Source organism: Lycium ferocissimum, chromosome 2 (assembly GCF_029784015.1).
Source record: "Lycium ferocissimum isolate CSIRO_LF1 chromosome 2, AGI_CSIRO_Lferr_CH_V1, whole genome shotgun sequence".
Taxonomy (NCBI): domain Eukaryota; kingdom Viridiplantae; phylum Streptophyta; class Magnoliopsida; order Solanales; family Solanaceae; genus Lycium; species Lycium ferocissimum.
This window is the reverse complement of record NC_081343.1, coordinates 63,083,867-63,097,748: the sequence shown is the minus strand read 5'-3', so window position 1 is coordinate 63,097,748 and position 13,882 is coordinate 63,083,867. Positions and strand designations below refer to the sequence as shown.

Below are 13,882 nucleotides of genomic sequence, written 5' to 3'. Positions count from 1 at the left end.
GAATGCAAATATCTTTCTATCAAATTTTTTCTAATTATTAATTTAATATTTTTCCTTTACTATTAATGTAAACTTTATACTTCATCGGAATATCATATCATGAAGTGCCAAGAGAAATGACACTTGAGTAAAGAAAATAAGGTATCACATAAAAATATATTCACAATCCATCAAATAAATGAATACAAGCTACACATTTTTCATGAACAAATCTATCAAGTGATGTATCTTAACACTTTAAAATGAACTTTTTATTTTGTGGCTAGATTTAGGATTTGTGGGATCCAAAAGTATAAAATTTGAGTTCCCTATTATGCTGTGTGAAGCACAAAATAAACCAAAAATATAATTTGTTGAGAGTGGGATTTGAACCCACGCCCTTTCGGACCAGAACCTTAATCTGGCGCCTTAGACCAACTCGGCCATCTCAACAATTGCTTTGAACACTCTACTATTTCTTAGTTGTTTAGTTGATTTTTTCTTTTCCGGGAATCATTAATTAATTGGAGGTTCGTCCAGGGTTTCCTAGTTTGTCTGCTCAGTAATTGTGTTGCACAATTGAAGGCTCATTATTGACGGGTCTATTGCTTTTACTGATTATATGGTGAAATCCAAATTCAAACTTAAGTGCTTCGTTGCGGATATTAGTTTATTGAAGTGAATTAATTAACTGATATTTTTTTTTTCCATCAATTAACTGATGAGCAAAAATGACATTTTTCATTCGGTCGTAGAAAATTAAAAAGAAAAAAGAAATTACCAGTTTCTCTTTTTATTTTATCTCATTCAGTTCGCAACTTGATATTATGTTCTGATTTTAAATCCTAAGTCCAGTATCGGAATAATGGTATTAACATAGAAGTTTGAGGACAGTTATTATGTAATGGCAAAATTTCTACTGAATTTCCTCTTTGTTTTGCCTCACACTAGTACATATTTTGATTTCCAACTGTAGTAGTTTCTCCTTTAAAGAAGCTGGTGCGGAGTTGAGTTGTATGGTTTTTTTCTCTGGCACAGACCGGAAAATGGCTCGAAGGTTTTCTTGTCTTAGTGAACTTGCCTGGATTTGCAGGTCACTGAATGGAGCCAAATTGCAACCACCAATCCCACCCCATTCTCACCCACACACTGTACCCCATGGCAATTGTTACCCTATGCTCCAATTTCAAGGTTAGTTCTCTGCCCTCCTTTCCTGCCTTGTGATGTATTATAAGTGATGGAGATAAGGCTAGCCAATCTGTTTGTGAGAAGTTCCCAATGAAATATTACAAGTCCTTGACTGCTCAAGACAGTCCAAGGACAGAATAAATTATCAGAATTTTAGTTGTGCATCAGATTCAGAACATGGGTTGCTCAGTTGTAGGAGTAACAGTTTTAAGCCTAAGGACTTTCTATTAGAGAATAATTTTACAGCACATCTATGCTTCTACTTCGATATTTTGCCTCTTGTGGTGGCTACTACTTGTGCCTCTGTTGTTGAAGTTGAACCATGACCCTGGACAAGAATTTGTGTTTGCATGTCGGAGTTCTTCTTAACTGCTTTCTCTTTCCACGATTATTCTACATGTATGTTTATGTGATTGTCACTTGTGATAAACTTCGTCATGAATATTCCCACCTCTGATTTCAAGATAATTTTGTTGAAGCTAATTCACATGCCTTTCTTGTGACAGGGGTTTTGCAGATACTCTATCAATTGATATTTGCTGATCATAATCACATTTTCAGTTGAAAAGGACCCTTAAATTTTAACATTTATATAGTTACTGTAAGAATCTTAGGGTTGTGTTTCCTTTATTGTCATCTTTTAGGCAATCCATACTTCACCTATTGATAAAATTGCAGCTCGCCTTAAAATTTACTTATTCGTGTCTGCCCAATACTTGAGCACTTCTCCTTTTAGCAGAACTTTTCAGTTCACAGTTTGATTGTTTCTTGGAGTTGTTTCTTCTGTTCTTTGAATGAAGATAACCCATATAAATTTGGAAGATTTTTCTTAAAGTTCTGTTTTCTAGGTTTGTTATACATCAATAGGATATGCTAATGCTTGTGCCACCACGATTTGATCTCTATTTTCCCTGAAATCGCAACCAATATTTAAAATCAACCTCTCCTCGAAATGGCCACAGTATTTTTAAAATTTAGTCACTGGCCTTGATTTGGATATAACTTCTTGATATACGCCACAAGTCAAAGCATCTAGTTTTAAGAATATGGAGTACTTTCTGCACACAGCATTTTGGCTTTTTTCCTCTTACGAGTATAGTAACCTGCAAACAAAATTCAAGAGGTGCTTTTTTGATGCAGCGTTGAGATCATATGCACGTAACAGACGTTCCAACTATGATCTATTTGGTGGTGGTATACCTAAACCAGATGAGTTTAAGAAAGCGTGGGCAAAACAAATGGATGATGAAGAGAGCCGTCTTTGGACAGCAAGTGAAGATGAAAGTGACTCTGATAAAGGTGATAGTCATAGCCGTCTCAAAAAAGAGATTAGGAAAGCCAAACAGCGAGCAAAAGAGCAAGATGGTCCTATTGATGCAGATGATAGTGACGAACTGAGAAGTCTGTGGTCTGATAGTGATGATGAGAAGACATTATGGACCGGCAGTGAAGGAGATGATGACGATGATATTCCGACTGAGCCATACCCTAACGAAAAGAGTGATAAGTACATTGATAAACTGTTTGAGTTTGAGGAAAAACCTAAATACAGAACACTCTCTGAAGCCTTGAAATCTGAGCAGGAACCTGAAGAATTATCTCCTGGAAAGCAAGCTAGAAAACTTGCAGTGGAAAATGCACTTAAGAAACTGAAAAAGGGACCCGATGGACGTTACATCAATGTTTGGGAGGTTATGAGCGATTTGGACATTCTGATTGGTGCTTTTGAGAACATCATTTCAGGACCAGAATATGCTGAATTGAGACAGGGAGGACCTAAAAAATTGAATATGCAGTTTTTCAAAGACATACAAGCTCGTATGAGAGATCCAAACTTTGAGTTCTCTCCTGAAATGAAATTGAAACCAAAGAGCAAATTGGTACGTAGAAAGAAATGGCAGAAAACAGAATCTAGGCGCAGGAAAGCACGGAAACGATAGCTTCATGGCGCCTTTGTTTTTAGCATCTAAACATTGTACTGATAGATTTGTGTCTTAATCGCTGATTCCAAATCTCTATAGCTGTTAGATCAGAGATAATTCACGTCCAGAAGAAGATGTCAGCGGTTGGTGGATTTGTTTAATGACTGCTTTCTGTAAATTCTTTATGATTGCTCTATGCAAGCCATTTACTTAGATTGCTCTATGAAATCTGAGTTCCCATTCAGTAGCAAGAATGTACCCAGTTGTTGTTGTTGTTGTAATCATTCTTGCTACTGAATGGGAACTCAGATTTCATGACTAGCACTTTGAGATAAGTTGATTGCTTGATTGCTTTATACCTACCTCTCTATTTCAGCCGGTACCTGGAGTTTCACATTAATGCTTGTTTATTGCAATTTTGACTCCTCTACATTGCAAAGAGTATCACTACATCGTTTGAATCCATAAGAGGTGGTGTTAGAAAATTGGGGAATAAAGTAAGTTACCCATTATAACATGTTAAAGTACTAGGATAATGTATAAAATAAAAAGAAAAATTAAACCGTTAGCGTATTCAAGTGAAATTACCTGTGGAAAAAAAAAAAAAAAAAAGACAGAAATGAAAAGCGTTATGTGAAATTGAAATCTAAACTACAGACTGTGTAGGTAAGGATTGTAATGTCTCAAATGTTATAGCTATTCATGTTCCAAAAATGGTTGATGTTGGGTGGGAAGACACCATAGGGTGTCTGATTGAGAATTCTCCCTGGTTGATATGTGTAAATATCACTGGTGAAGTTGTCAATGCCATTACCCTGTCCGTTCTGCCGGTAAGAGTTCATCATTGTTGAAGGGTAATCAAAAAATGAGTTCATTGTTGAAGCTGGATAATTGTAATGGTAAGCCTGCATATCATTCATCTCAGTGACCGGCCTTTGTTGATATCCATAGGGCCCCTGAGCAGTATGTAACTTCTGTATTCCTAGTTCTTCGCCTCCCAAATCAGCAAAACGGGAATTAATACTTCTGAGACCTTGGTTTGGAGCAAAACTAGGATTAGTGCTTCGGAGACCTTGAAAATCAACCATTGAATTTCTTCTACCTCGTATATTTTGCAGATCTCCAACTGGGTAAGTTCTTGCAAAACCTGCATTGTTGATGATGCTTTCTTCCAGAGCATTATATGGATAATCCATGTTTCCTAGTGCAAAAAGGTTCTGATTTGCCTCACCTGTGAGAGAGTCAATTCCGACGCGTTGGTCCAGGAACTGTTCGTTGCCCCAGTGATCGAAGCCTCGTTCAATAGGGGCAAACATAGGCTGTCTCTTGGAGGTTCCAAGAGAATTGTATGAACTGTGCATTTGGTTTTGATGCTTGTTACTATTGAGCCAGTTAACGAGTTCTGCATTTTGAGTCTTCTCGTCGTTACACCAGTTCATATCTCCCTTGTTTTGGTGAAAGTCATCATTGAACCAGTTATAAAGTAGTTCTGTTTCTTGGTTTTCCAATGGGCTCTCTGATAAAAGCTCTGCATGTTTCCCCGATTTGTTTAGCTTCTTGACCAGTGTTGCAGAGTCCACATTCCCCGATACCATGACCACTTGTTCATCAACATCTATTTTCACTTCATAAACCCCTGAAACCAAATGTTTTGGCCATAATGTAAATAACCTTCATTCTAAAGTATGAACCTCCTCGGTTCTTTTGTTGAAAGCACATAAAATGGTTTGGTTTGATGTAGACACTCCTTGGAACAAATATTAATTTAAAATATTTCTTGCTCATTTTTTTTCCTGGTGTACATGTTGGAGAAAGAAGGTGGTAGATGTTAGTGTAACTTACTATACTAAGTAGGCATTTGGTCATGCGTTTTCAAATCATAATTTGAAATCATAGTTTCAAACTAGCGTTTGGACATTCGTTTTCATTCATGGTTTGAAACCATGGTTTCAACTTTTTTAAATATAAAATTTAACCCATAAGTTTATATTTTATAAAAAAAAATCCATAAGTTGATAGATATTTGATTTTTTAGAAAGGCCTTCTAGTAATATACTAATTTTGTTATGAACTATGACTTGCTCATTTGGTAAGATTGTATAAAAATTGAGAATGTTTTGATAGTTTTCACAATTTGTTGGGTTTTTATGTCTATAAGAGAAAATACAACGTAAAATATCCAAATTGCATGTCCAAACATGGTTTGAAACCATGTCCAAACGGGGCCTAAGTGAAAAGTGAGTACCTTCAATTCTTTTAAGCAGTTTCTTCACCTTCCTCATGCATCCATGACAGTTGATCTGAACTTTAAGAACGTAAATCTGTAAAATCAAAAGAAAATGAATACAAACAAGTAGTTAAAGAAGGCAGAAGACAATGCTAAAGAGAAAATACTTGGGAAAAATGAGAGGAACTGATGAGAGCTAAGTGAATGACCTGAATTCTTACAAGCTCAAAGTCATGGGCAGTAGCAGACATTTTTCAGTGTTTAGTTTGTTATCTTTTGTCAAATGAAGATGGAACTAGTTGTTGCTATTTTAAGTGTTCCTAACTTTGCCTTAAAAGGATCACCCTACAAATGGCTAAAACTTAGCCACACTAGAACTAGTAGAGTGGCAGTAAAATGCCGGCACCAAATGCATGACTCAGAAACAAGAACATGGTGTACTAGCCAGCTAGTCCTTTCATCTCAGTACAAAACACAACAGACCCCCACAAGTGTCAGTGTGTGTAGTGTTTTTGTGTTCGTAAGAAAAGTGTGATTTGACCAGTTGAGTAGTTCAGGGAAATGAGGATTGACAGTTCGGATAAGGCAGCCAGGCAGAGATTTTCCTTTTTCCATATAGAGGCACTATTACTGTCAGATTCTTTTGTTAGTAGCATGACAATGTGTGTGGGAGTAGTACGTTTACATGATTTGATCGCAAGCAGAAACTTTATTCAAATATATCATATTATAACCTCAAATATAGAAGTAATAGTAATAAATTGCACTGGAAATATAATTTCTTTTACATTATATACTTAAAACTCATAAGTGCCAATGACCCAAAGAAATCAGGACAGTATTTTGAGAGCCGCGAATCAAGTTAAACTTTCTACCATTTTGGAGTTTCAGTTTCCTTTTGGGATTCATGAAGCCCTTTGCTGGGCCTCCCAACTGTGGTTCATCTTGTGCATTCGTGGAACATTTTTTTTGCGCGGATTGCCCTTCTTTTGGGGTGGTCTTTAAATTTCGTGCCCTCATTTTCATGTCTTTAAATTATCTTTTCGTATTGCTGGTCTTTAATTTTTGCCCTTCGCATTGCAACCTTGAGCGTTCACGCAGAAATCAGGAGGTTCTGGGTTCGAAACCCCGCTCAAGCATAAATTAAAAAAAAAATTGCAACGCGAGGTTTGGGTCGCGTGTATGCCGGACCCGGCATACTCTCGTTAAGGAATTACAAAATTTATGCTGGACCCGGCATATTCATGCCTTATGGGCAGACTTGCCATAAGTATGTCGGGTCCGGCATAATTTTGATAATTCCTTCACAAGTTTATGCCGGTGGGGGCATACTTTTAATGGGCAAACTTTTATGCCGGACCCGGCATAAACTTATGAAGGAATTATCAAAGTTATGTTGGGACCCGCATACTTATGCCAAGTTTGCCCATAAGGCATAAGTATGCCGGTCGCCATAACTTCGTAATTCCTTCACAAATTTACGGTGGGGGCATACTTTTAATGGGTGAACTTTTATGCGGACCCGGCATAAACTTGTGAAGGAATTATCAAAGTTATCTGGACTCGGCATACTTATGCCAAGTCTCGCCCATAAGGCATAAGTATCTTGACCGGCATAACTTTTGTAATTCCTTCACAAGTGTATGCTTGTGGTGGCATAAATGAAATTTAAACTCTGCCTTGCGAATTTTTTTTAAAATTTTGACTGTATGTGGGTTCGAACACAACACATGGGTTTTTAACAAGGAAGAAAAATTTAAAGATTTCAAATATGAGGGGCAAAATTTAAAGACCACCCCAAAAGAAGGGCAATTCTGCCCTCCGTGGAAAGAGATTGTAATAGCTCAATCACTCATTCAGGCCCATCAAGGGCCTGACATCCTCAGCTTTGTTCTATCTTCTGAACCAACCAGATTGTGAATAGCTCAATCATTCATTCAGGCCCAACAATTTTTCATCAGGCCCACAGTTGGTTTGCTGACTGTTACAATTTGGGTTCAGATAACCATGAGCCATCTACAGGAAAAAAAAAAAAATGCAGGTATAGTTGCAGTTAAGATTATTAAGTTTGGGCCTCAAGCTCCTGTTGGAAATGGCCAACATGATGGACCATATTTGGGAGCCGAGCCTTTTCACTTACATCAAATTACAGTAGTAATAGATTAATGATAATCTGATATGAGAATTATATATTAATTAATCATAGTTAAGTTAGAGTGTATGTAAATGACATGTTATGTATTTTTCGGATTGATATAATTAACGGATGTGAATGAATTCTTTTCTGAAAAGCTGTGTATGCAAAGAAGATGGTCTATGTCGATTTTCTTGAGGCCTTTCTTGATGTTTAAGAGCTGCATCTTAAGAAAAATGTTAGCAAAGGCGACCACAATCAGAGGCGGAGTCAGAATTTGAAACTTGTGGATTCGGAGTTTAATTCTTTATAGTTACTAGGTTCTAAATTAATAATTCGTACATATTTGACAAAAAATTTAATACAAATATATACGATTTGGGCCATGAAAATTCTTGGTTAGAACCTACGCCAAAGTGTCATTCGCCCCTGACCACAATGACAGTACTAATGTATAGCCAAAGCAGGGACATGTTCCCCTCAAGAGTCGTAAAATAAAAATCTTTTAGGCCCCTCTCAATTGTAGACCCCTAACACTTTAATTTGACACTTCATAAAAGAAATGTTTCGAAAGTATGTAATAGGAAATAATTGTGTATCACTGCTCATAGGTTTCGTGATGATTGATATTGGAAAAAAGAAAAGAAAAGAAAAAACTTTACAGTTAGTTGATTAAAGCATAGAGTGGTTGATTATTAGAATAGTCTTTCAAATATCATCATTTCTCCCGAAGAAGCGTCCACTCACTTTGTCTGTCAAACAAGCATAACAGCTATTTTCAAATTTAAGTACTTTTCCTTTACATAATTAATCTGGAAGTAAGAAAAAGGAATTAACTGAACATGCAATAGTTAGAAGACCAAAATTACAGTTTGAATTGTAATCTCTTAATTATTAGACACTTGAAGCAAATCGTATTCTTTTGTTAATACGTATAGAGGTCCCACCTTCCACAGGTACAACCTACAGCTAACATTAAGAGATTAGAAAGGTGTATGCATCAATTTATTCAGTCAATGAAATTGCAATTGATTATAAAGATTATGTCATTTTATACTAACTCCATCTCAACTTTCATTGAAAATCTTGTCAGTGAAATGATCGGAAACCATTCACTTTTGTGAGAAAGAAGAAAGTAGGATTGAGTTTTGTGGATCAATGATTAATAAAGGTCTTCTCTATACTTTTGTTTCAATAATGCCTTTATTTTTCAATATTTGTGCGGCTAATGTGGGGCAAACTTTCCCCCAAGACACAGAAATCAGGGTTAAGATAATTGTCATTAACTGATATGCGGCGGAGTTAACATAAAGATGTTCACAATTTTGTTTTACCCAGTCACCATTGTCATTTTCTCTTTGTTGTCCGGATTTAAAAAAATAAATAATAGTGGATAAAAATTCTATCTTTTTTAAATAAAATTGGTCGGTGTTATAGACTTGCTTTTTTGAAAACTTGACCATGTAATGATGGCGTACCTAATTTTAAAATTTTCTTTTCTTTCTTTTCGTTAAGATTATTGCCCCATCTTTGTTGTCACTGCTCAACTTTTTAAAAAGAAAAATTGGTGAGGGGACTTTTTAAGGACTTTAAAGTTTAAACTGTGTACTTTCCTACTACAATTTGAAAATTATTAGTACAAGATGAAAGAGGAAAAGTATATGAGATAATTATATTGGTATTAGTTTATTATATTCCAACATAGTGGCAACAGGTACAATCTACAAACCAAGATTTATTAGGATAAGATATATCATATCTTAATCAGTACTTCACTCTTTATATCCACAGCAAAATTCTTAATAAGTGGGATTGCATCACTTTGTTCATGTTAAAAGCCAGATATTGGGGACAGTTCAAAAGGAGTTTTACCATCTTGATAAGGTTATTACAAGAGGCTCTTAGGAATTTAACAGTTTTACTTAATCTTTTTTTCTTTTGGCATTAGATAGGATATATTAATCATATTAATTTACACTAAACCAACTGGTATAAATTAACACTATACAACGTTAACGCATAACATTTGAATTCTATTATAATAAAAATATGACCTCTTATAACATGTTATTTACCATTTGTTCCAAGTTACCAATCAACACCATTAAATAAAGTTACCTGCAATTTCCTTTTAAATGACATGATTGTTTAAATATATATTTTTTACACGGGTGTATAAAAACTTAAACTCTTATTATAATTGTCATATAATCCAGTAAAAAATAAAATGATAAATTTAAGGGAGCATATCTTAGATCACACCCTTACTTTTTATGTTGATAAGTAGGAAAAAAGGGTTGGATAGTAAGTGAATTTAAGCAATGATTTACTAATAATAAGCAGAGTGAAAAGCCAATGTCGAATTTAAGAGCGCATCTAGTCTCCAGCCACCACGAACCCACCAACCCCACCGTCCCTCCTTTTGCTCAAAACCACCAACCCATCTCCGATTCCCCCCCCCCCCCCCACACGAAAAAATGCCACCCCACATCTTTAGCGCCCGAAAAAGAAGTCGTACGAGAGAGAGAATAAGGTACCTAATTAATGTGGATCAAACCGGTTAAGTGATACCGGTGGAAAATTTCCCGGATATTACTATCTTGATGTATCCTCAGATTTGAGTGTATTTTCTCAGATCTAAGCGTATTTTATTTCTTGTATCTCAGATCTGACTGTATATCCGATTGTTTTTTATTTCTTGTATCTCAGATCAGAGTGTATTTGTTGTTTTTTTCAGAGTAAAATGAAGTGTTTCTTTAAGTATTTTTTGCATGTATTTCGAAGGAATTTTTTTTGTATATAAATGAATACAATGAATTTTGAATACAGCTGAATCCCCGTATTTTTTTGCATTTGTGTTGTTTGAATACAACCAAATTTAAATACAATAAGTTGAATACAGTGTAATAGTAGTTACGAATGAATAAAACCGAATTAAATATATCAGAATCGAATACAGTGAAGTATAACTGAATTGGAATACAGCCGAACCTGAATACACGTTACTGTAGTTACGAAATGTAATTAGTAAAAGTGTAGCTATGCCTAAAAAAAAAACTAAAGTGTAGTTATTAGTGTAAGTTGCCCAGAGAATTTTACGTAGTGTAGAGAACATATAAGAGAGATTTATATTTAGTAACTACACTTTATTTTAATTACATCTAGTAGCTAAATGTTGTATTTCAATACACAAAGTGACTAATTCAAAACCCATCTTTCTTCTCTCATCTTTTACCATCTCCACCACTATCCTTCTTCCTCCATCTCCCTCTCGTCTCTCTCCATCTCCATCACGCCCTCCATCTCCAGCCACCACGAAACCACTAACCCCTTTAGTCCCTCCACTGCTCCTCAAACCACCAACCCATCTCCGATCCCACGCCCGCCAAAAAAAGAGAAGTCGTGCAGAGAAGAATAAGGTACCTAATTAATGTGGATCAAACCAGTTAAGCTGATAATAGGGGAAATTTCCCAGATGGCTACTATCTCGGTGTATCCTCGGATCTGAGTGTATTCTCATATCTGAGTATATTTTCTGAGATCTAAGCACATTTTATTTATTGTATCTTAGATCTGACTGTATTTTATTTCTTGTATCTCATAGCTGAGTGTATTCATTATTTTTTAAGTGTAAAATAGAGTGCTACTTTATGTATTTTTTGCATGTATTTCGAAGGAATTTTTTTTGTATACAAATGAATACAGTGAATTTCAAATACAGCTGTATCCCTATATTTTTTTGCATTTATATTGTTCGAATACAACCAAATTTAAATACAAAAAGTTGAATATAGTGTAGAAATAGTTACGAATGAATACTACAAAGTACAACCGAATTGAAATACAGCCGAACCTGAATACACGTTACTGTAGCTACGAAATATAATTAGCAAAAGTGTAGCTACGCATAAAAAAAAACCCCAAAGTGTAGTCATTTGTGTAAGTTGCCCTTTATCAAGTGAATTTTACGTAGTGTAGAGAACATACAAGAGATATTTATATTTAGTAACTACACTTTATTTAATTACATCTAGTAGCTAAATGTTGTATTTCAATTACACAAGGTAATTGATTCAAAATCCATCTTTCTTCTCTCCTCTTTTACCATCTCCACCACTATCTTCTTCCTCTATCTCCCTCTCGTCTCTCTCTATCTCCAGCCACCACGAAACCACCAACCCTACTGTCCCTCCCCTGCTCCTCAAACCACCAACCCATCTCCAATCCACCGCCACCCCCTCCGCCAAAAAAAGAGAAGACATGCAGAGAAGAATAAGGTACCTAATTAATGTAGATTAAACCAGTTAAGCTGATACTAGTGGAAATTTCCTAGATGGCTACTATCTCAGTGTATTCTCAGATCTGAGTGTATTTTCTCAGATCTAAGCGTATTTTATTTCTTGTATCTCAGATCTGACTATATTTTATTTCTTGTATCTCAGATCTGAGTGTATTCGTTATTTTTTTTAGTGTAAAATAAAGTGTTTCTTTATGTATTTTTCGTATGTATTTCGAAGGAATTTTTTTTGTATACAAATGAATTTTGAATACAGCTGAATCCTCGTATTTTTTTGCATTTATGTTGTTTGAATACAACCAAATTTAAATACAATAAGTTGAATACAATGTAAAAATAATTACGAATGAATACAACCGAATTGAATACAACAAAGTACAACCGAATTGGAATACAGCCGAACCTGAATATACGTTACTGTAGTTACGAAATGTAATTAGCAAAAGTGTAGCTATGCCCAAAAAAGAAAATCCAAAGTGTAGTCATTTGTGTAAGAGTGTAAAATAAAGTGTTTCTTTATCTATTTTTCGCATGTATTTCGAAGGAAATTTTTTTTGTATACAAATGAATACAGTGAATTTTGAATACAGTTGAATCCCCGTATTTTTTTCATTTATGTTGTTTGAAAACAATCAAATTTAAATGCAGTGTAAAAGTACTTACGAATGAATACATCCGAATTAAATACAGCGAAGTACAACCGAATTGGAATACAGCCGAACATGAATACACGTTACTGTAGTTACGAAATGTAATTAGCAAAAGTGTAGCTATGCCTAAAAAATCCCAAAATGTAGTCATTTGTGCAAGTTGCCCATTTATCAAAGACTCCTTTTTGTAATCTTTAAGCACTTCAAAACAACTTAAATTCCATCATTTGTGGAAAGAATAAGATTCTATATGTCACAGAAATGGTACAATTTTGTTAAGTGATGTGCTCATGTCTTCAATTTTGAATCTCTCCTATTCCTAGGAGCCGTTTGGACATGGTTTGAAATCATGTTTGGACATGTAATTTGGATATCTTAAGTTGTATTTTCTCTTATAGACATAAAAACCCACAAGTTGTGAAAACTATCAAAACATTCTCAATTCTTATACAATCTTACCAAATGAGCAAGTCATAGTTCATAACAAAATTAATACGCTACTAGAAAGGCCTTTCTAAAAAATACAACGATCAATTGATTAAACTTTAGTTCAATAAAAATGAAAATTTAACATGAATAATAATGTAACTACTCTTTAATATAATCCTCCCACATGGTAGACATAAGTAAAGGTTGATGGGAAGTTAATGAGGTTGGTAAATGGTTGGTGGGAGTAATTGTTGTTGACACCCAATTTTGTCCCTTCTCTCCTCCAAATGTATATTTACACTCCTCATATTTTGGCATTTTAAAAATTAATTAATTGTATTTTACTATAATTATTAGCCTTTATTAATATAGGCGTTTCACTACTCAATTTTTCACCAGTTGTTATTATTATTATTATTATCATCATTTTTACTATTATTATTATTTTGTCATTATTATTATTACGGTATTATCGTAATCGCATTATAATCATTTCGAGCATTTTTACCGCCTTATCTTACGCGCATTGCATTTACCTTCGCATAATTAAATAATAACGTTTATTTATGATTGACTTACAAAATATTATTACGCGGCTATTGCGACATAATGTAATTTCTATTTTTATACGAACGCTAATAATTACGTATTGTATATTAATGCGATCCCATATTTAAGTCCTACAACTATTTGGGCTAAAAGCTAATTCGTTGAAAATAGCCCGATTCATTTACCCAATTAGTACAATTTTCGGATTAACCAAATAAACAACCCATTATATCCTACCCGACCGACGACGGATAAATACATTTCACTTGCAACCGACCAAACAACCACTAGCAGCAGCCTTTCTCTTGCTTTCTCTTTCTCTCCACCTTCTTTCATCCCCCGTTTTAGCAAACCTTGACCATCCTTTCGACAATGGCGAGTTTGGCTACCCGTTTTCGGATTAAAGTAAATCCCCACAGCCCGCGCGCCTTTTGGTCCTTCTTCTTTACTTTCCATTTCAGGACGGGTCGATCCTTTCTTATCCATGGCGATTTTTGCCTTACCATT

General features: G+C 35.0%; 2 protein-coding genes and 1 non-coding gene across 6 annotated transcripts; 1 reads left to right on the top strand and 2 right to left on the bottom strand.

Moving 5' to 3' along the window:
• Window positions 1–351: 351 nt before the first annotated feature.
• On the bottom strand, window positions 352–432 carry TRNAL-AAG (transfer RNA leucine (anticodon AAG)). The gene has a single exon. It is a non-coding gene; the product is annotated as a tRNA-Leu (tRNA).
• A 55-nt stretch (window positions 433–487) lies between these two features.
• LOC132046696 (uncharacterized) lies at window positions 488–3,306 on the top strand. Of its 4 annotated transcripts, none has more exons than XM_059437411.1 (3): window positions 488–604; window positions 956–1,170; window positions 2,308–3,306. In XM_059437411.1, the coding sequence occupies exons 2-3, from the start codon at window positions 996–998 to the stop codon at window positions 3,105–3,107; spliced, it is 975 nt and encodes a 324-aa protein (XP_059293394.1). In that variant the 5' UTR covers window positions 488–604; window positions 956–995; the 3' UTR covers window positions 3,108–3,306. The 4 variants fall into 4 exon arrangements, with proteins under 4 accessions (XP_059293394.1, XP_059293396.1, XP_059293398.1 ...); XM_059437413.1 differs by having other exon boundaries at window positions 493–579; XM_059437415.1 differs by having other exon boundaries at window positions 561–579; window positions 959–1,170.
• Window positions 3,307–3,373: 67 nt separating this feature from the next.
• Window positions 3,374–5,821, bottom strand: LOC132048297 (uncharacterized). Its single transcript, XM_059439205.1, has 3 exons — window positions 5,526–5,821; window positions 5,335–5,410; window positions 3,374–4,725 (listed from the first exon to the last, which is right to left on the bottom strand). Exons 1-3 carry the CDS (start codon window positions 5,565–5,567, stop codon window positions 3,773–3,775), a joined length of 1,071 nt encoding a protein of 356 aa, XP_059295188.1. The 5' UTR covers window positions 5,568–5,821; the 3' UTR covers window positions 3,374–3,772.
• Between the last annotated feature and the right edge of the window lie 8,061 nt (window positions 5,822–13,882).